This window comes from Idiotropiscis lumnitzeri, chromosome 11, assembly GCF_059441095.1.
Source record: "Idiotropiscis lumnitzeri isolate Australia: NSW breed Sydney's pygmy pipehorse chromosome 11, RoL_Ilum_1.0, whole genome shotgun sequence".
Taxonomy (NCBI): Eukaryota; Metazoa; Chordata; class Actinopteri; order Syngnathiformes; family Syngnathidae; genus Idiotropiscis; species Idiotropiscis lumnitzeri.
This window is the reverse complement of record NC_142401.1, coordinates 7,093,773-7,117,705: the sequence shown is the minus strand read 5'-3', so window position 1 is coordinate 7,117,705 and position 23,933 is coordinate 7,093,773. Positions and strand designations below refer to the sequence as shown.

Here is a 23,933-nt window from a genome sequence, read left to right as displayed (position 1 = left end):
CAAATCAAACCACTGAGATTAAATTTAGGAAATAGGTCATTTCTATTCACAGTTGTTGCATTTTTCAACATTCACTGGTTTTGCATCTCAACCCAACTGAAATAATTTCATCAATTTTATTTAGTTTAGAAAACAAGACAAAACGAAAGGAGGGGTTAAAAAACAGTCTATTATATTTAATTTTTAATTCTTAAATTTTCATTTTTTTTCAGAAGAAATAAAATAGTTTAACGTTACTTTGGTCAAAAGTAAACTAGAAGAAGAAACAATTGGCGATTGTCACGTGACTGAGCGTCTCATCATTTTGGTTCCTTTCGGATGGTGGAGAGCGAGCGATCCTCCGCGTAGCCCAGGACGATGACCAAACTGCAGTTTTTGAACGTCTTCTTGACCGAGCGGCTCATGCTTGCCGCGCAGGAGATCTACAAGTCTGTGGAGGACACAATTTTGGAGTACCAGGAGGAAATCGCCATCCGCGAGCGAGAGAACGACCATCTGAGACGCAGGCTGCGAGATGCTGGGATTGAAATATGGCCAGGTTAGCGCCACTCAGAGCTAACATTTGCACGCTTCATTTCTTTATCCAAATACTCGAGGGGTTTAACGTTGAGCGTTACGTGTCAAAACACCGAAAGAAAAAAATAGCCCCCGCAAAATAAACACAACCACTCCTCACTAAGTCAATATTAGCTGCTAGTTAGCCGTTGTGAACCTGCTAGCACTTTAGCTACCTTTGTTCGTTAGCGAACTTGCGAGCCAAACCAAACCTACTTCGATTTTTAACACTTCTTTCTTAACTTTGGCATCGTACTAATGCTTTTTTTTTTTTTTGTGGAACAGCTACTTAACTTTAGATACACAAACGCATCTCACATAACTGTGCACCGCAAGTGCCAACAATCTTTTTTCTTTGTTTACCACAACAATAGTGATTTACATATCATGTAAAAGTATATGATTGTAAAACAATATTCAAAGTGACTTCCACGTCATGTAATTATCTCAAACCCATTTATTTTCAGAAGGAGATGGGCCAAGTTTGTGTTTGTCGTGCAGCCTAACTAAGACAACTGCAACAGTCCATTCTAACCTCGATTTTTTTTTGTGCGGACCTTTGTAAAGCAGAGTGGAACCTATTCTTGAGCTGATGTACAAAACAAACGAATAAAATATGTTCTGTTTGAAACCATTCAAGTTTTTGTTCATGTGGTCATGGAACGTGACAATCCACAATTTTTTTTTTGACAAGCAAACCACGTTGTTTGTGGTTAAAAAATCTACAATAAGATGGTAAAGTTGAACTAATTAGTTGATGGCTCGATTTTACTCCTCAGCATCAATGTTTATAGTTAAAATTTGACTAAATATGCAAATAATTTTTTTCATCTCGTGTTCCAGTCAGCTAATTTGAAGACGATTCACAGTGACTATACTTTGCTGGGTGAATTTTTATTTTTGCTGATTCCCATTCTGCCCTAATTTTTTCTGCAGTGCATCAGGTTTTCTTAAATAAGAATAATAATAATAATAGGAGTAATGGGTCAGCAAAAGGTGTTTTTTTTTTTATTAATGAAACCATAAATGCGTGGTAAAATCCATGTTGCGCTTTAAAATAATCATGAAAAATATGCTTAGGCACATAAAGACATAAACATTAATATTTGCTGTTGACCACTGAAATCAGCCTCTATCTTTAATGATGAATTTTATCCATTTGTTGTGGCATCACTGGTATTATTGGATCAGTTTATTATAATTTGGCTGATTTTGTTCACAGATCGTCCATCATTGGCATTGCTCGAAGAGGAGGATGGCGAGCATCCACGACGGGAATGGAGCCCCAGCATGGGACATGAAGAGCGCATTCCAATCCAACTCAAGGAGAAGCGAGATCTCCCGGACAACCAAGGGGAGCTTCATGGCCACGGCTCTTGCAGCACTTCAGAAAACATGTTCTCCCCCGCGCATGTCACAAACGAATATGTGCAGGATGGCCCTCACACGTCCGCCCTGCCCCAGAGTCAAGGCGTGGAGAACAGGGAGCGGGATCCTGGCTCTGGGGGCTCCTCCAGGCACGTAAAGGCGGAGAGTGGAGGCGGCCACAGGGGTCCCGTTTCTTCAAATAACGTCGGGCAGCCTCTAGCGCCGGTCAACCCAAACTGCGCAAATGAGAACAACATTGACATCATTGCGGTGGAGAATGGAGGACAACTGGTTGGCGCTAAGGGAAACGGACCTGTGGCAAACAGGGGGCCGGCCTCTCATATGCGCAACCAGGGAGCCAACGCTGTGGAGTGCCCCCATCAGAAATCCCCACTACAAGGTCACATGTCATCCTTCTGCTGCAAGGTTTGCGGCGAGGCGTTCAGCCACGTCGGCCACTTGCACGTGCATGTGCAGGTGCACACGCGGGAGAAACCTTACCGTTGCGGCGTTTGCGGGAAATGCTGCAGCTCCTCGGGCCGACTACAGGAGCACCAGCGGAGCCACACTGGGGAAAAACCCTTCCGCTGCCAGATCTGTGGCAAGGGCTTCACCCAGATGGCTCACCTCAAAGTGCACATGAGGATCCACACGGGAGAGAAGCCGTACAGCTGCCCCGTGTGTGGCAAGTGCTTTAGCCGCTCAGACAAAATCAAACGACATCTCCAGACACATACCCGTGAGGGGACCTATTTTTCAGGGTCATGATGTACTGGTGCTGCTCAACAGCCCTGTTTGGGAATCACATTCATTGGATTTTTTTTATTTTTATTTCTTTTTTTCCTAAAACAATTGCTGCCATTTCGTAAAACCTTTGTAATGACTTGGAAATCTGTTGTTTTTAAAAATGGAAGCCCCCATCACATGAATAATTGGAATACGTTAAAAGTGGAATGAAGTGAATCGGTTGAATTATGTGGAAGTAGTTAAGCGTAAAAAAAACGCGAGGAATAAGATAAATAATAATAAAGAATCGAAATAACATATGTGTGAAGGCCTCCGCCTTCACACAACTAGAAAATGCAATTCCTGGAGAGATTGCGTGTGAAGGCGGAAAGGCTGGAATCTTTTTTGTGGAATGATTTTGAATGACATTGAATGATTTTGAATGACACTGAATGTTTTTGAATGATATTGAATGACTCTGAAATATTGAATGAAATTGAATGATTTGAATGACAGTGAATAATAGTGAATTATATTGAATCATCATGAATGAAATAGAAAAAAATATTGAATAATGTTGAAAAATATTGAATAATGTTGAATTATAGTGAATGACATCGAATGAAAATGGGGAAAGGCAGTGATTAATGGAATTGAATGATATTAAATCAACGTGAATAAAGTTGAATGATATTAAATCAAAGCTAATATGAAAACTGAATGACTTTAAATCATTTTAAATGGAAGTAAATAACATTGAACAACTTCCGGGTTCGTGACGTCACTTCCGGTCAGAATACGTTGCTTCCGGTTTCGTGACGTCACTTCCGGTTTCGTGACGTCACTTCCGGTTCCGCGACGTCACTTCCTGTCACAATACACCACTTCCGGTTTTGTGACGTCGCTTCCTCTTTCGTGACGTCACTTCCGGTCAAAATTGGGGGTTAAACATGGGAATGTATGGATAGAGTGAATGACAGGAATATGTGAAAGGAGTTATAGAAATGTGAAATGAATGACCTGAATGTGTTAAATTTGAATTTGGAAGCATTTAATAGTGAATTGTTGAATCTCCCATTGGAAATGAATGTTTTTTTTGGGGGTGAATAAAGTGAAATGGTGAATTATGAGTAATAGGTGAAGTTATGAAAAATGGAAGTAGTCATGGCGTGAATTTTTGGAATAGAACAAAGTTGGAACGGTGAAAATCGGATGAAAACTGTGGAAGTAGTTAAGCGCCGAAAAAAGGCGAGGAAGAAGTTAAAGGTGTAGAATAACATATGTGTGAAGGCCTCCGCCTTCACACAATAAGATATAAAATAAATGCCTTTTTTTTACTTGACATAGGAATGGAAAAACTTACACCGCAAACATGGTGCACTTTTATGCTCGCTATAATACACCAATTTAAGTTGTTTAAACAAACATAAACTTATACTTTGGACAATACTTTAATGTGACGTGATTAAAAGAAAAAAAAATCGGGCAGGAGAATGAGGATAAAAAAAATGGAAGGCAAATCAGAAGTCTCAGTTGGAGTCTTGGTTCACTGGGCACAATTTTGTGGACCTCATTAGGGCTGAAGTTTTGGAAAAGCGCATGCTCTCTAACAAGCTTGCAGCTTTGACCCAAACGGGGCGACAAGGTTCACTGCAGCTTAAGCGCTTGGATGAATCTCCGATAGTTTGGATGTTGTGGTCACTGGGCCTCCTCTTTTGTTTCCGTCCTAGTAATCATCAGAGATGAGAGCGAATATCAATGACATTTACCTGACGGTCTGGGCCCAATTTTTGGAGACAGGTGCACACACGTCAAAATTGGCGCAGCTTCCATTTTTTCGTGCCAGGGAAAGTTTTGTTTACCATGTTCGGCATTTTGGCAGACGGCACTGTGCTTCGCAAGGCGTGGGCAAACTACGGCCCGGGGGCCACATGCGGCCCATTTAACGTTTTAATCCGGCCCACCAAACTTGTAAAAAATTAATTGAAAGAACCTTGTTAATGTTTTATTTTCTAAATACTCTAGTGTGTCAAACACAGATATTTTGTTGTAATGCTTTTGTTCATTTTCATTTCAAATGAAATGTATTTTTTTTCTCCAAAGAGGTGAGGTGACCAAAACACTCCATCCATCTGCTCCTGGTCCGGCCCCTTTGTCAAAATTTTAGAATCCATTGTGGCCCACCAATCCAAAAGTTTGCCCTACTTCTTGAACCTAACCCTGGTCGAAACCCTACTGTGAAACCCTACCCCTAGATTGAAATCCTACATCATAACCTTAGCCCTAAATTGAAACCCTACTTTTGAAACCCTAACCCGAGTTAAAACCCTCACGACTGTAAAACCAGGAGTCACACAATCAGTCTCCTGATTTTTTTTTTTTAATGTCAGTTTGTAACCACCATTAAAAATGGTTACCCTTCTTGGAAAGAGAAACCGTCCTTTGAAACCCTAACCCTTGTATACGAGCCAAATCCTAGTTTAAAACCCGACTTTGAAATCCTAACTACTTTGAAAATGGTGCGCCGCTTTCTGCTATTGACTGATCTTCTGCTACATGATAAAATTCAGTTACATCATCCTGCAGCCTATCCCAAGTGTCAATTAAACGTGAGCCCAGTCTGTCGCTGAGATGCGTCAATTCAATTTGTCACAGTTGAGGCAATGAAATCGACTGAAACCGTCACATCGAGGCAGAGGCCATCTTGGGCTGCTTCCCCAGAATTGAGAGTTTCTCTGCATCACCAGGCACACCACATTTCAAACAAATGTCACACATAACCCATTCACTGCCAGTCCAAGTAAAAATAATGTACAAACACGGAGGGAGGGGTCATTAAAATCGATTTACTGTGAACAAACCTCTTTAAAAAAATAAATAAATAAAATAAGGAAAGAGCTCTCGTAACCGTAACATTTCTAACTGCTGGAGGACATCACGTGACACCTCATTGTCTCTTCTCCAAAGGAAATGCTCCTTGTAGGACTTTTAAGACCCCGCTCTCTGTCCAGCTACGACAGAGCGGCTCCGTCAATCAGACAACGACACACATGGGACAAAAAAATTGGAGGGGTTCCAATACATGCTTTTCATTGTATTGTAGCCGTAAAAAAAAACGAGAAAAAAAACATCAATATTTGGCTTCACAGAAACCACTATGTGCTTTGTCATTTCAAGACAGACAAATTGAAATCTTTGTCTCACCACCAGAATTTGAAATCCGCTCCCTCCTGTGTGGGTGAGAGCAAGGATGCGTGTCTCCTCTGTTTTCATGGCCGAGCACGAAACACCTCCGTGACCTGTCAGTCCGTCTCCAGTGTGACGGACACGAGTAAACAGCACAACAACCAACGTGAGGAGACGAACCTCGGACGGAACAAGAGGGGGGTGCTTTCTAAAAACGCACGTTGTGAAATTTCTATTCAGCTTCATTTTGCATTTTTATCGATTAAAATGGAGATCATTGATTATGTCAGCAGTAGCGTTAATAACTTGTGATTTTTTTTTTTAACCCCAGAATCGAAAGCAAGCATCAGCTTTTTGTTGCTCCTCCCCTAAATGACATGAAAAAGTACTATCTGTTCAGTTACTTGATGTCAAATCCATATATGTAGTTAAAATGAGAGTAACAATCTGTTTTAATAACATTTAAGAACATTCGTACAAAACTGGCTTGATCATTTCTATATTTTGGACGTGATCCTGTGAACGATATTTTCTTTTCTGAGCTGTTGAGCAACACATTTGATTATGCTTCTTGGACCGATGCGATGTCTAGTGGGAATGAATTCCACACCCTAAAAACAAGTCCAAGTTTACATTTCTTTCCATGCCAAACACAAAACAAGCCCATCAACCTATAAGGCAGCATTTCTATCTCGCAAAAAGCAAATCTCAAAACAGGCTTCGTTCCACAATCAATGTGTTGCTCCATCAGCAGAAGAATAAAAATAGCCAAGGGATTTAAGTACAAATACGACGTGGAAAAAAAAAAAAAAATCATCCATCTATTATCTAACGATCAAAATTTGGCACTTCAAATCGATTTAAACACAATAAGCACAACGCTTAACATTACAATTTGATGCACTAAATTCGAATACGCCAATACATCTTTTCCCAACGAATCAAAATCTCAGAATTCCTTTCCAGCATCATCATCACAATCAGGTGATCATTTTTTTTTAATCATTATTTTTCCGGAATGACCTCGGCAACAGGTTTGACAGCAGCTGCATGAGGATGAATAACACGTTTCTCCAGAAGAGCTCACTCCCAAAGGAAGTCGCGGGATGATCAGTCACCATTGTCGAGCTGTCACTTGATACAATCTGAAGCACGGAGTGAGCTAAATGTTTGGCCTATTTTCTCAAAGTGGCTTGTCGAAATGAAAGGAATAGAAAGACAGACACTGGGATCGAATGAGAGAACTCCATCAGTGGTGTGCTGCATTATACTGAGACGGAATATTTTTGGACTCGTAGCTAATTCGAAATATAACGACTATAATAAACATGGTTGAAAAATCCGTCTGGGAGTGCCAATCAAAGCTGAGCATCGTAACATCAACCTAGTTGTCGGGAATAATGAATAAATGAGCTTGTTAGCCAGCCAACATTAATTGCAAAAAAAAAAAAAAAGGGATTTTTATGAGCACTCAGCTCCAGGTAACTCCTGGAATGACCAATTATGACCAACTCAACAGGAAGAAATGAAGTACATAAAAAGCTTTTTCAGATTTTGTATGTTGTTCCGATAAAAGCTTTAAAAAGGAAGTCAACCCAGAAAAATTATTTGGAATAAAATGTTCTATGTGGCTTCACTCGGCTAAACATGGCATTACAATTAATTTTGCGTTAGTGGAATATGAGTTATGCATTAAAATCTACCTGTTTTGAGCCATCTCACTTGTGTCGACTGAAGATGACATCACAGTTGTCCGTGTCTCCATTAATGACCAATCACGGCTCGCTTGTTTTCTGAAGCTGGGCCATGATTGGTCGTTGCCTGAGGGCCACTGTGATGTCATTTTCAGTCGACAGAAAGTGACAAAATGGCCGCCACCTGACGTAACTAAAAACAGGTAGATTTTAATGCATAACTCATATTCCACTGACGCAAAATGAATCAGAATGTTATGTTTCGACTCGTAGGCCTGAGTTGATTATATTCTTATCAAGAAAATTTTGGGGTTGACTTTCATAAATAGATTTGTCGTCTGTGGTGGTCTACAGCATCCATCCTTTATCGAAGCCACTTCTCCTCGCGGGGGATGCTAGAGCCTATCCCAGCTTTCTTCGGGCAGTAGGCGGGGGACACCCTGAACTGGTTGCCAGCCAATCGTAGGGCACACAGACAAACAACAATCCGTGCTCACATTCACACCTACGGAAATTTTAGAGTGTTCAATCAACCTACCGTGCATGTTTTTGGAATGTGGGAGGAAACCAGAGCACCCGGAGAAAACCCACGAAGGCACGGGGAGAACGTGCAAGTTTTTTTTCTTTCATTTGTGCGGCGCGTTCCAAAGTGGCCCGCAGACCGATGGTTGGGAACCCCCTGGTCTACAGTGTAGTTCCCTCTAAATAAGGTAACCAACAGTTCAACCATAAAAAAAAAAAAACACTCAGGTTCTGCGGGTGCACCTTCACGTTGCGGCTTGGGATTGCAGAGCTTTAAAAGTAAACATTTGGCTGAGCTCGCAAGGTCGTTTATTGCGTTCTTCCCTGAGGAGATCCGCTAGGAACATTGCACATTTCATCTTCGAAGGTCGGCAAATGAAGTCCTCGTGATGCTCGCCTCATCCCAGCAGGGAAAAAACAGTTGCCTTCATTTGCGCAGCGCCGCACAGGGTTGATGAGGAGCCCACGCGTTCTCGCTCCCCTCGTAATTATCACGCCTCAGCAGCCGCCACACAATTTCAACACAGTCACAATGGGACCCGACGCAAGCTGGGGACGTTTTGGGTTTCATTTCATCAAACACATGACCGTTATCGACGCCTAAATGCAATAAAACAAACTCATTTTACTCTTGGAAAGACGACGCTGGGATCATTGGCGCTTATTTGACAAAAATATCAAACATGCAAAGGCATAGATCTGTCGTTTGCGATATTGTCTTACGAAGAAGGAATAGGAGATGGCCTTTCCATTTTGACAGCTCATTTATCATCTAAGGTGAGGTCTGGACTAAAGTCAAAATACTTTCAGGGAATTTACGAGTGATTCACGTTTCAGTGTGGAGTTTGCATATTCTCGCATGGTTTGCTGTGTTTTCTCCCACATTCCCAAACGATGATTTTCAAAATTGGCCATATATGGACATTTAGTTTGCTATTTTTGGAGACAGTTGTTCAAGCAATTGGCGTAAAAAGTGGCACATGTTCATTTTCTGTGTATTATGGCAGCTCGCTGGGGTTTCCGTTTTCATCCATCTCAGTTGGCTACTACTTAGCCCTTATACTGCCCTCTGGTGTTGACTGAAATTGACGTCAAAATGCCCACGGGCTTGAATTTTGAGCTACACGGCTCTCCTGTTTTCTGTGTTTGGATTGGACCAAATTTATTTAAAAAAGTTGATAAAAAGACTCTTTACAAATACTGTTGAGCATTGTATTGCCAATTACTTCAATTTGTTCTTGCAAAATTATAATGACTTCTCGTCCAAACACTTCATAATATTTAATATACAAATTCAACGGCAAAAAAATGCATTTTAATCTTACTTGCTCACAAAAACTTTAATTGTGGATAATTTTCACAAACACATGATGATTGTTAGAGGTGTGAAGACTTTTTCTCTCCACAGATTTGCTTTGAATGGCCCGAGGTCAGAAACATTTGGGGATTAATTATGACGTAACTTTGCTGAGAGGGGAAGAATTTGAAAGGCCATGAGCTGCCAAATTCAGAGTAAAAAAAATGTTGCATGCGGACGGACAGGTGTGTCTAAAAAAAAAATTGAATGAGCTCAAAACCTGACGTCACAATATTTCCATCCATTTGACCTGCGACTTTATTTTGCATTTCAGTTGCACAAATTGAATTAATTTAATAAGACGATATGCACTTGCATTGCTGACGTTTTGTTTCCATTTGTGCAATGCAAGATTTTTTTCATTAATTCTTTGTTTGTTTTGTTCACGTGAGTGGGTTGCGTGAGTGTTGACAACTCAATTAAAAAAAAAAAATCATGAAAATATTGGTAGAACTTCAATAAATCGTGATTTCAGGTTCACATATTGTGCAATTTGAATCTGATGTAGCAAACAAGAGGAACTTCGTCTTCTGCTGGCTCTTCGCTGTCTAATTCCAGGAATGTGGTGGAAGTTGATGTCATCTTGTGTGCATGAAAAAAAGTAAGAGACGAGTTTCCTGACAAATGATTGAGCAAGTAGACACGAATGAATCATTACCAGCACAAGGACCTCAACGACGGTCAAGGTGAGGGAATGGAGTTTGCAAAGATTATTTTAATTAATTTAATTATGTCTAATAAATACGCCACAAAATTGAGAAAAGTGTTGTTAACATCCAGGGTAAAATTTAATAATAAAAAAAAATAATCTTGTATATAATGTGAGGCTTTTGAAAAATCAAGCTTTTCCTACTTTGCTCAAGCATCTTTATTATGCCTACATATCGTATTATGCTTGAGCCATGAAAATAAATCCACTTAAAGCTTCTGGTAGCTATGCCACGGAGTCATCACGAAGCTTTTTCACTTCGTAACACAAAGTGCTTTAAAGCAACAATGCTAGTGCGGAAAAAAAAAATCTCGCCCTAGCATCTTTCACCGCATGACAAGCACCCACTCGCTTGCAACGATGAGGCGCTCTAAAGTTGCCACGCCCACAGACTGTCTAAAGGACTCAGACTCAGACGCCGAACCTTCACAATATGAGGAAGACATTCTAATCTCTCACACGCTGGGCTACCAAAAAAAAAAAAAAAGCTACCTTGAAGGAAAGGAACAAATAATCAAAGCATAAAATCCACGCCTTTCTCAATGCAACTTGACTTTCTGAAAAGAATAACTCAGTTTCTTAAATTTACAAAAAATGTCATATGACAACAAACCTACACTAACGTCTGCTAGATATTGCGCAACAATTAAAATGACTCACGTTTACCGCCGAATACGCGTGAGCAATATAAAAAACGCGTGCATTTGATTTCACTGTTTTTATTTTATTTTTTTACATTTTTTTTGGTAGCGCAAAGTGCACGATCCCAACCCCTCTATTGTGAAAGGAGCTTTCCGTGACTCATTCAATCTCAACGGAATCTGCGGGAAGTCCTCTCCCATTCTCCTCGAAAACCTCCTCGCAGCATGTGCGGAGCAAGTTTGGCATTCGGTGCGCCACGGAATGAAATCGAGCGGACACCTCAGCGGGACAAAGGATTTGGAGGTTCTACTTAAGTGAGCGGGACGACTGTGAGGTGTGTTCCAAGCGCGGGAGTGTTGGAGCTGCTCCACTCCTCGTCCCCCGTCCCCCCTCCCCCGTCCCCCCGAACATGTCGTGGTCATGGATCGTCTACACTGGCATGGAGGTGCTGATCGCCGTCTCGTCGGTCATCGGCAACGTGATGGTGGTGTGGGCCGTGCGCATCAACCGCTCGCTACGGGACACCACGTTTTGTTTCATCGTCTCGCTGGCCTTGGCTGACATTGCGGTCGGGGCTCTCGTCATCCCCCTCGCCATCACCATAAGCATCGGACTCGAGACTCACTTCTACAGTTGCCTGGCGGTCGCTTGCACCGTGCTCGTCCTCACGCAAAGTTCCATCCTGGCCCTTTTGGCCATCGCCATTGATCGTTACCTGAGGGTCAAAATACCGATGAGGTAGGTTTTGACTTCACTTTTTGAGCACATCTTGAGCGGCAGACGTCTTTGTGTCTGCAAGCGACCATCTTATGGTGTAGTGAAAGAAAAAGGATGGTTAATTGCAATTAATTGCCAAGGCATGGTGAATGGGGTTTGGCATCTCAGCATCACTGTCACACACCTGAGTGCAAAATTATACAACAACTCGTCAAGCAACTTTTAGAAATGGAAAGTAGGGGGCGGGGCGCGACGTGAATAAAAAAAAAAAAGAGGAGTGCAAATTAAAGATAAAGATGAATATAAAGCCAAGTGGTTGTATTTCAACAGCAAAGCATCAGGCATCTGTTACGGGACATGGCTTTCTTGGGTGGAGCCTTTTTTTTTCTACACACATTTTCACTTCAATATTAAATATTTTTATGTCACTGAAATTGGGCGCTGCCGAAGCTGCTCTTAAAAACAAGGGGGAAAGATCATTTTATGCAAAATGATCTGCCAATAAAACAAGTACAAGTCAAGACGTTTTACAAGTAAACAAAGGCTGCCTCAATACTGCCCCACAGATGTCTCAAAGGGGAATGAATTTGTATATTGTTTATATTCGAAATATGCATATCCTGATCAGCTGCTGTTTGCTTGAATCTGCAACATATTTATTCCCCAAAATACATTTAAAGCATGTGTCCCTGTGATTGACAGGCGACTAATCCACAGTGTAGCTGCTTTAAGTTCACTGGTTCCCGTAACACTGAAGCTGAGCAGTGTAGAAAGTGGATCGATGATGCAATTCAAAATACAATCCCCGAATAGATAATGATCTACACGGCACTATGGCAGCATGATGGGGCAGGTGGTGTAATTAGGTATCACCCTCGTTTCCCTCACAAACCTCTACAGGTGCCTGGTCCTCTTTCCAGTTTAGTAAATTAACGCTGTCCCTCACTGTATTAGCTTTGTGGGTGACCTATGGCAATTATTATTATTTATTATTTATTATTTATTATTTATTATTTATTATTTATTATTTATTATTTATTATTTATTATTTATTATTTATTATTTATTATTTATATTATTATTATTTGACATCAATACTCTAGTGAGCAGATACAATTGTAACGACCGTTGCATTGCAAAGGTGCTTTCTTGTTAAATGATGTCATCCAGGCAAATTAACAAAAAAAACTAAATAAACATCCACTTCAAGCCTGGGATATTGTGACAAAGGATGCATGACTGGTCAATCGGCTCATGCTGGCTGCTTGCATAATTTCATAAGATGGCAACCGGGGAACACAAAAAGACCAGTGGATATCATTCTCATGACTTCAACGCCGTCTGGATTTGAAATGTAGACTGATCTGAATATTTCTCATTGTTAGGGTTATTGCTGCATGGTTTGTTTGCCTTTTTCACGCAGCATTTCCAGTGGATAATAAAAAGTCTACACACCCCTGCTCATATGCCGTGTTTTCGTCTTACAATAAAAAAAATAAACCATTTCCAATTTTTTTCGACCATTAATGTGACCTATAACCCTGATAAGTCAACCGAAAAGTATTTTAGAAATGGCAAATATAAACAAACCACGAGAGATAATATTGTTGCACAAGCGTGCGCTGCCCTGTGGCTGTGTTCAAATTTAATCAATCACATTCAAACTATGTGCGCATTTTATTTCACGAAACAATGACTGTGGACGTTATGATAAACTATTACTTCTCGGCCTTGTTGTTTGCTTGCTATAGTGTGAATGTAATGAATTTGATCAATATTGACTGTCAGAACTGAATGTTCTTTACTTTTTGATCTTATGGTCGGATCAATTGTAGATTTATTCAGAAAAATGGCAGAAAAAAATCCCCTTGGTATGATAACTGCCACATAATGACAATGGGTGGCCATCGCCATCCATGGCCACCCTGTAACTCCGCCCCTGCCAATATAATGTATAATACATGACAATCTTTACAACCCAATACTGTTTCTTCTGAAATTCTGCTAAATTGTGATAGATACTGTCTCAGTGTCCAATTTCAAGGACAACAATTAACATACGTACCGTAACTTACAAACACGAACAGTTCTAAACATTTTGTCCCGCTCTCTTGTAACCATAGCTACAAACGAGTGGTGACCCCTCAGCGAGCCGGCATGGCCGTGTTGCTGTGTTGGCTGGTGTCCATCTTAGTGGGCCTCACACCTATGTTTGGATGGAATAACTTACACCATCTCCGTGACAATGGCTCCCTTGTCAGCGATGACCTGGTGGTGAAGTGCAAGTTTGAGACGGTCATCAGCATGGATTACATGGTCTACTTCAACTTCTTCGCTTGGGTGCTGCCGCCTCTCCTCCTCATGCTCTTCATCTATGTGGAGATTTTCTACATGATTCATAAACAGCTCAATAAGAAGGTGAGGTCATCCTCTCCGTGTTGCTGAAGCCGGAATATACTCTAGTCCAGAGACTACTTAAAGGGGAAGTCAACCCCCCCCCCCAAATTTTAATTATTCAGCTAAAAGCAATAAATTTGATTTGTTCATTTTCATGTGAATTTGATAAACCGCGACATAACAGCTAAAAAGGTTCAAGTTAAAAGTTATGAGGGGAATAATTAAGGATTTCTCAAGATTTTAGTGTGGTTAACGGCACTACATCCCACTCGACTAGATCCCCGCCTTCCTGCACTGAACGGTGGCCCAATCGCATTGCCAAATTTAGAAACAAACTACAAGCAAGCTTTAGTTAAGATGACCATTTAAAAAAAAAAAAAAAAAGTTACTTGAGCATCAATAATGCGATATGATAATGAATCGGATCGCAACACGAAGCATAAAGTGGAATAAAATATTTTTTCCTTCCGTGACAAATTATTTTTTACTCCTAAATAATTGTACAAATAATATATTTGAATCTTTGCATGTGCATTTGGTCCCAATAAATTTAAAATACTCTGAGAATTTTACGCTCAATATTTGACTCTCAAATTTGACTCTTTGTCGTTGTCTTTTTAGTGTAAAATGACTCTTCAAAACCCATCAAAGCATTTTTTTTGTCAACTAGCCCTTGCGTGCTATGTCAAATAAAATTTTTAGTAAATACCGCTGGCCGTTGAAAAATGGATAGCGGCCCGCAAATAGCCCCCGGGCTGTAGGTTGGACAACAATTTGTTAACCAGTGAATATAGAGTCCGTATATGACGACATTTTGGTTCGTTGTCTCTGTGCAGGTCACGGTGAGCCACGCAGACCCCAGCCACTACTTTGGCAAGGAGCTCAAGCTTGCCAAGTCGTTGGCTCTCGTTCTTTTACTCTTCGCCGTTAGTTGGCTTCCCCTTCACATCCACAACTGCATCACACTCTTTTGCCCCGAATGTGACAAACCACCGAGTCTCATTTTAATCGCGATCCTCCTCACCCACGGCAACTCCGCTGTCAATCCCATCGTGTACGCTTTCCGCATTAAGAAATTCCACTCGGCCTTTTGGAAAATTTGGAATCAGTACGTCCTTTGCGGAGCTCCCATTGGTCCGCTCCCTCAAAAAGGTAGTCAGAGAACCCAGAATACTGCGAGGAGGCTGAGACACAACGATGACGACGACGACGACGATGTGTGAACGTTGGTAAAATTTGGGATTCTTTTTTTTTTTTAAACTCGAGGGATTACAATTCAGACTTTATTTAACGGATGTCTGACGGACGAAAACTCGTGGGTGTCTATTCGATCCACAACGCTCCATATGAGGATAAACTGACAAATCTGACTCAACTGGGAATGTTTTTGTTTATGTCTCATCCAGCACCACAATTTGGTGATGATGTCATACGGGACAAGGGGCGTACCGTCGATGTGAATGACTATACAAATATGATAGGACAGTATTTTACACTCTTCTTAGTTAATGAGATGTTTTTTTTAACGATTAAACTGTTGATCCACAATTAAGTGCTTGAACAGCAGGGATGTTGCGGACTTCCTAGAAATGTACAATTCTGACAGCCAAGCAGATGCTTTGAGAAGGACAATGATGAAGGTAAGGCGGGGAAAGGAGTGCTGATGGATGCACGTTGAATTTGGCAAACTGTGTTCAGGTTGGAATGACCCACTCGCCCATCAGTCACATAAAGTACGTCACGTTGCTTTTACAGGCAGGTAAGGTTGTGCATGAACACGGGAAATTGTGATTTGTTTATGTGGGACTTAAAACGTCCAAGCATAAAACTTCAATTCATCTCTGAAGTATACCGCAATTGTATATCTGTTGCTGCGAGAAATACCATGTCACTGTCTCCCCGAGAAGAACTTTGATGTTAGGAGAGCGCTTTTAGTCTGCACTTATCTTTTGTTATTGAGCAGATTGGACTCGTCCCAACAAGTATGAAGTGAGAGTCTGTGTAATGGAAGTAGACGCAGCTGAGGTCAAAATGATTCACAACCTGGCTGAGGTAAAATAAACATGTGTTTTGTTAATGGTTATCTTCCGGCTGCAAATGACACGAGGAATTGACAAAAGACAGCAAACAGTGACACGAGATGAAGATTGGATTTCTTGTTTGAGAGCGAATACAAAAATAAAATTACAACTGTGTGTTACTTGTATCGATTTGTGGCCAAAAGATATCCATTCACAGTCAATTCACTAGTTTAAATCGATATTGGCCAAAGTATGAATCAATTTTGGTGTAACTGTATATTGTTGTATTTGAATGTTATTTATTTGTGGAACATAGTTATAATCACTATATCAACTAATAATAGTGCGTTTGTACAAAGGCCCTCCGTAACATTTTAGCCTTATAATATAATACAGTATAGTTGCCTTTGACTCATTTTAACTAACGATTGCTGTTTATTTCATGAGTGAAAAATGTGAAAGTTAGATTTATGAACACAAATTTGGAGCACATTTGAATATGCAGCAAAGGGAAAGTGGATTGGACTTGAGCATTTTTTTTTAAAGACTTTCCTTTGTAACTCCTTCGAGTGAGTCTCAAAAGTGGAATGCCTTCTTGACAGTATTTACGATCTTCTGGCTTTGGGATCTTTTGCAGATCAGAGGACGTGAAATTGAATGTGTGCTTTCTAGGTAACAAAGCTATTTTTTAACCATGTACCTTGTAAAGTTTTTTTTTTTTTTTTTTCTAAATCGACCCAGGTGCTTTCCTGCCTAATGTGCCAGATCACCCTTATATGTTTCAAATTGTTTGCGCAAATGGCCAGATAGTATCAGTTAAGTGTGCAAACAGCGTGACTACATAACACCAGAAGAAATATTGTACATTACCAACAAATACATTTCAGCGTTCACGTGGGAAAGGAGATTTTACGCACGGAGCAGAAATGCTTAATATGTGTGAGGCTGTACGGGAGAATATTGAATTAAAAAAAAAAAAATCAATGGGTCATTCACTATGGAATGACGAAAGACAAAGTTGCCACATATTTTTTTTTTTTTACCGTTGACACCACCATTTACTTCTGCTTTGACGATAACGTTTTGATAATGCGATCTTGACAAAATAAAATTGTGGTCGAGTGGCGAAAAGGACACACGTCTACTATCTTTTGGCGCCCTCTGCTGGCTGTATGTCATTTAATTCAAAAGAAGTGGTTCTCACACTTAAAGTAGGTTCAAAGTTAAATACAATTGAACTGTACTTAAAAAGGTACTGTGGCATAAAACAAGCTGCATTCTTGCCTCAATACTCAAAAAGGAAAAAATGTATTCTTACCTTGTGGGCACACATTGTTTAAAAAACATGCTATCGAGATTAACATCTTTAGTACAATATATTATTTGTAATAATACAGCACGCAACTTCCTATAAACAATAGATGTATATTTATTTGACTGTCAATGCACAATGCATTGATCAAGAATAATAAATGATACAGGGTATAACAAAATGCAAGCATTAAAAAAGAAAAAAAACATTTTATGAGAAAAATAAAAAAGATAAAACTGTTTAAACACGAACCGCGGCAAATGTTCATTGCATAATTCCTGATCTTTGTGCTCAGTGATGAATCACCCAAGTCAAAAAATGTTCACTTGAAATTTCACCACCATTGCAATCGCTATTTATTACAAAATTTTGACTTTGGGACTATTTAATTAACAGTGAATGTTGTGTGTAATCGAGTTTATGGATACATTTATATACACGTTATTTGAACCACAAATTAATGAATGATTTCAAATATTAACACAAATCTCACATCCACAATGTATTTTGTTTACGACAGCAAAAGATTATTTTTCTACTTTATGAATAATAGGTCCTAATTTCATTTCATGTGCCGCACATATTACATAGCATCATGTAAACGCCACTTTTTGCTTTACAAAACACAAATTTCACAGCTTTAAGTGTATTTCACCTTCGTCACACAACCTGATTTAACACATTTGGCAAGAGGGTACGAGGCTTTGTAGCAAAGTGCAGTTTCCACAAAATTTGAATAAGGACCGAATTTTAGAGGAGTATTAAAGCAAACACACTGCTTTATGAATTCACAAAATCTATAAAGAACCATTACAACGGATTTAACCGTAAACAGAAAGTATGTAAGGCGGTAGGATGTCAAATTTCACACCTTTTGTCTCAAACACTTTGGTTTCTTAATCGTCATCATCTAATAAAAGCTATTTGAGATCATTCCTAGTATTGATGATGTGGCTCCAGAAGTGTTGTTGCTGCAGCATTGTTGTTCAAGTAGGTTTCCTCCTCCATGAAACCTGATTCAAATGTCTCCTATATCCTCTCTCACCTTTTCCTGCAAGAATTAAAGCAGGAAACACTCAAAACGTAATCCCCCCCTAGGCACAAAGTGCATAAGCCTATATTTAACATGCAAGACTCAAAATCTCTGCTATTCGTTGACTTTGTGCTCAGGCCAACGCGATTAAAAAAATTCTTTAGCGCCATCTGGTGGATTCAAATAAAATAAAATAAATTCATTGATATTTAGGCAGTAAGTTAAAAAATATGTGTTTTTTTTTTTTTTTTTTTTACAACATGTCATATTATGCTAATGGTTAACTTGATAAATTGCCAATCAAAGTGACAACCCCAAGAGGGGAGTTTGCAGTCAACTGCCTTTCCTCGGCATGGAAAAGCCAAAAATAAAAATACTCACCCAGCCACCTTGCTGCATTACCCACGTGGCAACACGGCTTTGGAGCAATGACGTCACAGCACTCTGGGCTTTGGTTTTCAGCTCGGGGCACGATTTCCTCACAAAAAGCCCGAAGGCGAAACACACTGTGATGAGGTGCATTTCTTGAGGCGTATCAGCAGCCCGCGGAAAGATGCAAGTCTGCAACAAGGCGTCCACGCTACGGCTAAAGGCCCCGTCCATGGCCTGGAGAGAATCAAAGTATTTCTCAGGAAGTCAGTTTCTTTAAGACATAACATCTGCACACAGTAACCTTGTTAACTCATTCATTACCAGCCGAGTAAAAAAAAAAGGGGATCTTTGACGTCTTTAGCCGTCAATGGCAGTAAATGAGGTTAAGTGCTGTAAAGTGTGTGTGCGTGTGTCTTACCTCTCGTCCTAATGCAAGCTTTAGGTCGACTAGAGCAGCCTTAAATTTGGCATCTGCATTCAGAGACTCAGCCACTTCTTTTAGTTTATTGGCTATTGGAACTGGGTCAAAATCTTCTTTTGGAAAACAAAAACAGTGTTAATTAGAAAGATTACGCAACATCAAGCAAAGAGACAAATGAAAAAAATGAAATCTATCGTCTCTTATGAGCAACTGTGCCATTAGATCAACATCAGACCTATCGCATCTCATCTCATCTTACCTCATCTTATCCGAGAATGCATTATTGACTGATCTGGTCGTATTTATTGTAACATAAGGACTGCAACGTCAACAAAAATTACATTGGAGTATATTCTTACACCGTTGTTCGCAACCTAGAAACATCCTGTGTCCGGCCATCATAAAATGCAGACCCCATTGAGGCTACACATTTTTTTTCTTTGTCACCATATTTATGTTCAGTTTTTGTGTCACTGTCAGAGAAGTATTAATTCAACAATGGGTAGAAGTTTCTTGCTCCTCTAGTGTAGCAACATGTCATAAATGAAATGAGATGGGCATTCCATCCCATGGACAGAATGGAATGGTTTAGCTATTGTGGCTTTTAATCAGGTGTTTTGTTGTCTGGAAATTACAGTAAATGGATGTGAATAGGAGATTAGCCTGCTAATGATCTTTGAATAAAGTTATGAGTGAATTGTGACACCCATGCTGTTAGTTTCTCTCCCATGGGGTCAACATGCACGGACACTTTTTTTTTTTTTTTTTTAAATCTGGGGCGGACAGACGCCCGAAGCGCTTTAAAAGCAAGACAGACATGGACGCGGGACGATTATTTTTTTGAAACCGGGCGGGCGTGGGATGACGGAAAGGTGCACAGGGACGGACCGGCAAAAAAGGGTAAAGTGCCCATCCGTGAGTAACATTAAAAATTGACAAGCCACCATTTTGCAGTTGAGCAGCTGTACCTAATCAAGTGGCCAGTGGAATGTATAAACAATTTGACTGTGAGAGGGGCGTGTGTAAATGCGATTCTCTTATTTTATACCAGTGTAAAGGTAAATGTTTCAATGTGTTTTATCGTGTTTGTGTTGAGTTTTTTTTTCTCTGGGCGTCACGGTCCTTTGTCCCAGGAACACACGACGCGCCCTTTTTTTTATTACAGTCGCTCGCCTTTTCTTTCTCATTTAGATTGCGGCGAAGAATATTCAAATACAAGGTAAGGGACGGAAGTTTCGCTTTCGGTTCATAGTGTCAAGTGACTCTCATTCGAAAAAACTCTTTATCAACATTCGACACAGAGCGCAGTGGAGGTGGACTGTAGAAAATCAAGGATGTCGAACTCTCGCGGAAAAAATAAAACAGACAAACAAACTAGCTGAAATGAACGATATATATTTGACAAATCGTTTCCACTTCAAACATCCTAATTCGCCTCAAGCGAAACTTACCTGTGCCCACTGGGCCGTCAGCCTCCAGCTCTCCATCGAACTGACGGCAATCAACTGTGTCGCCTTCATCGTCCGCAAACAGACACTCAATTATTTGAGTGGTTTGTCGTTCAATTTGTAACGATAGTGCAGGTCGAGCCATTGTCGCTCTTCATGCCACTCTCAACCTCCCTGAACTCGAGCAGAACTTCTTCTTCGTTGCATGTTTACACCAGGGTTCTACTGACCTCTACCGATTGCCATCGGTACTTGCAGCAATTCGTTTCCTGTACCTCTTGTCTTCTCATCAAGCGCATGCGCATTTAACAAAACGAACTCACAAAGGCTTTAGAGTTAGACAACACCAAAATAAAATGTGTAAAATACAGAATCAACCCTTTAAATTTGATATTATTTTAAGGGAAATACAAATAAACACATCACATACAAATGAATACAAAACAATAATCCTGTCTCTGAAATGATCATTTCTTGTTTAAAGTTCCATTTATCCATTAAGTGCATTCATGCAATAATGTAGCGCACTTATTTCATCTGAACTATCAAAACTAAAAAAATATATATATGGAGGTAATCCCCATATCTGTATGCGATTACGTTTAAATATGACAGTGACGCCTCTTTAGAGGGTTGCACGTGAACTAATAAATGAATTAATTAAATAAAAACCTAATTAAAAACCTTAAATTTTGAATCACCTCGTTAGTGGCTAACACGAATACACAATAAAATCTACAAGTAGTCGACATTTGTGCACAGTCCACATTCGGAATTTCTTTCCCCCAGAAGATGGGGCCATCCACCTGGATATGATGACGTTTTGGGAACCTTCTGGAATCTGGTGAACACACCCTGCGAATGTATGCATGCATGCATGGAAGCTAATGGTGCACAGCAGAATGATGTCCACTCGCATCACATTTAAAAGGTATCGGTGGCTAATAGGTCAGCCCAAAATCGTGATTTTTATTTTGCACGAGTTGCAATGGAGAATAATTTTTTTTTTTTTTAAAAAAAGCGGTTCACAGAAATTACACCTATAATTAGTGGTATAAAGAGCTGTTATGTTAACATAACAATAGCACAAGAACCTTCCTTCAAGAGTACAAAACTGCTGGCAGTATTCCTGCAGTGGTGATAAAACGGCTACAGAAGGTAGAACTTGTGATGGGATATAATTTTATTTTTTTTTAACCAAAAATATTAATTAACGTTTAATTAAACTGACAGGAAAGCAGAGGGTAGAGCGGCGTTTAATTCTCTCCCCCGATGAAATAGAAGCAGAAAAGTCAAGACATTTTCAGGCTATTTCTTTTCATCCATGCTGCTAGATTAAGTGCATTCCTTTTTTTTGTTTTGCTTTGTTTTTTTCCCCCTGACGTTAAAGACATTAGATTGTATTCATGGCACCGCATCTGATATATGGATTGTCGTATGCTTTATAAATTCTGCCTGGATTAAGATGGGTGGCATCGCATCAATAATTACATCTGAGTTATTCATTTGGATGCAAATCCACCGACGATGATACAGTTCATAAATCATTAAAGCTCAACTAATTGACAGCCAGATTACATCATTCAGCAACCTACTTTGGATTTCAAACTTTGTGCTTCATATTATCGTGAACTTCGGTGATCCATTGGGAGAAACACATGTGGAATTCCAAGTCCGTTCATGAGTTATTAAGTAGCCTATGCGACTTTTCCGCCATAACTTTCTTGTTGATCTTTCTACTGCGTGAACACGCAATGTAGTGATAATTGGGTGCAAAGCACGCAGATGGAATTCTTTTGACCTTTGCTTCTCGCTTCCAGTGGCGCATCTAGATCAGTTTGACAGACGGCTGGCTGGGGCCAAGGGTTGTGTCAGAGAGGCACACATAACCATAACACAACCAAGCGAACATTAGTTGATCTTACCACAACAACCAAACCGAGCAAGCCTGCAACAATAGAGCATTATAATAAATGTTATTTACAGACTGGGTTGCAGAAAAGTTCGGAATTCCTCTCAATAGCTTTCCGTCCATGGAGAAGAGGAAAAGAAGGAGATTACATCCAATTTCTACAACAGACGTATAGCAACGAGGCAGGCAGGGGAGAGCCGGGCGAGAAGCGAATCAAGAGCGCCACAGAGGGGGAGCCTGATGGGAGGTACTGGTTTTCGGAGACAGGATATAGAGCGGGAAAGCAAGACGAGAGAGACAAGTAAAGTATGAGATCCAGATCGTAGACAGAATGTACAGGTCGTGTACATGCATCCACAAGCACTGGGGAAAAAAAATGCTTAATGTATGTGTGTGTGTGTTTTACATTATAATTTGATGATAGCAAAATGTAATTAATGTTTATTGAACCGGGAAGATACATTCAACATTTTCTTAGAAACAAGAAAATATGGTGCATTTGAGATCCCTAGCTTCGGCTAAATTGTAACGATTTTTTTTAAAGAGCCATCTGAGGGATTGAAGGTCACGTCCATGTAATGCTGTTTTTCAGCCTTGACGTGTTTTTCTCAACTTTCGCCGTCTTTTGTTGCCCCTGCCCCAGGTTTTTGAAAATGAGTTGCACGCATCAAATAATTTATCTTTGTAGTGCATTCATTTGAATATGGGCTGAATTTTTCCCCCCATTGTATTCTGTTTTGATTGACCTTTTATGCAACGTCCCAACATCATTGAAATTGTGGTTTTTAACTCATTCACAGCCCAGATGAAAAGATTGCACTTTCTGACTTATATATCCGTCAATGGCAGCGAATGACTTCATAATAATTGGACAGTCAGAGGGCGGGGGGGCAAAATCAAATCACAGGGGTACTGGCTTTTGTTGGTATGTATCGTAATCTGAATCAAATTCTCATTATCACACAGCTGTTGCTTGCACGATATTAGAATCATATTTTGGTAACGAAGTTGGCGCTTCACTTGACGCTGCTGCCCTCATTCCTTGCTGCCAGTCCGCTGGTCCTGCTGGTATGAATATTTTAAGATTAGTAGCGATGGGAATAGCCGAAGCTAACGACGCTAACAGATTTCCTCATCAACAACCATCTTATTTCCATGCTCTTGAACCTTTCGCAAGGCCTCATCGAAAATGATGCGTGAGATTCTCATTCCACAAGCAAGAGAGTAGAGAATAGTGTTAAATGACATACCGATGAAGGTCGTGGTTTTATTGTACTGTGTCGGTGAAAGCCAGCGGAAATGCAAATGGTGTAGGAATGCGAGGCATCAAACACTGTCCTCAAATAACACCCGGCGTCCATTGCCCTTCAACATCAGAGTGACACATTATACGGATGATCAAAATAAAGAATTCTCCGAGGAACTGCAACACGTCATTTTTTTTCAAGGTTAATGAATAAAATGTATTATGGTTCTACAGGGTGAATGGGTGTTGAGGATATTGGACCTGTAGATGGCTTCCATTTCTGCAAAATTTAAAG

General features: G+C 40.2%; 3 protein-coding genes across 4 annotated transcripts; 2 read left to right on the top strand and 1 right to left on the bottom strand.

Annotated features, from left to right (window-relative positions):
* Positions 1-288: 288 nt before the first annotated feature.
* On the top strand, positions 289-3,089 carry LOC148327121 (uncharacterized). Its single transcript, XM_088309438.1, has 2 exons — positions 289-538; positions 1,778-3,089. Exons 1-2 carry the CDS (start codon positions 358-360, stop codon positions 2,689-2,691), a joined length of 1,095 nt encoding a protein of 364 aa, XP_088165564.1. The 5' UTR covers positions 289-357; the 3' UTR covers positions 2,692-3,089.
* Positions 3,090-10,892: 7,803 nt separating this feature from the next.
* On the top strand, positions 10,893-17,028 carry LOC148327120 (adenosine receptor A1-like). Its single transcript, XM_088308303.1, has 3 exons — positions 10,893-11,497; positions 13,600-13,894; positions 14,710-17,028. The coding sequence occupies exons 1-3, from the start codon at positions 11,169-11,171 to the stop codon at positions 15,094-15,096; spliced, it is 1,011 nt and encodes a 336-aa protein (XP_088164429.1). The 5' UTR covers positions 10,893-11,168; the 3' UTR covers positions 15,097-17,028.
* Positions 17,029-17,419: 391 nt separating this feature from the next.
* Positions 17,420-20,701, bottom strand: LOC148327119 (uncharacterized). Of its 2 annotated transcripts, none has more exons than XM_088308302.1 (4): positions 20,484-20,701; positions 19,030-19,142; positions 18,621-18,845; positions 17,420-18,257 (listed from the first exon to the last, which is right to left on the bottom strand). In XM_088308302.1, exons 1-4 carry the CDS (start codon positions 20,623-20,625, stop codon positions 18,225-18,227), a joined length of 513 nt encoding a protein of 170 aa, XP_088164428.1. In that variant the 5' UTR covers positions 20,626-20,701; the 3' UTR covers positions 17,420-18,224. The 2 variants fall into 2 exon arrangements, with proteins under 2 accessions (XP_088164428.1, XP_088164427.1); XM_088308301.1 differs by having other exon boundaries at positions 19,030-19,145; positions 20,484-20,699.
* Positions 20,702-23,933: the final 3,232 nt, after the last annotated feature.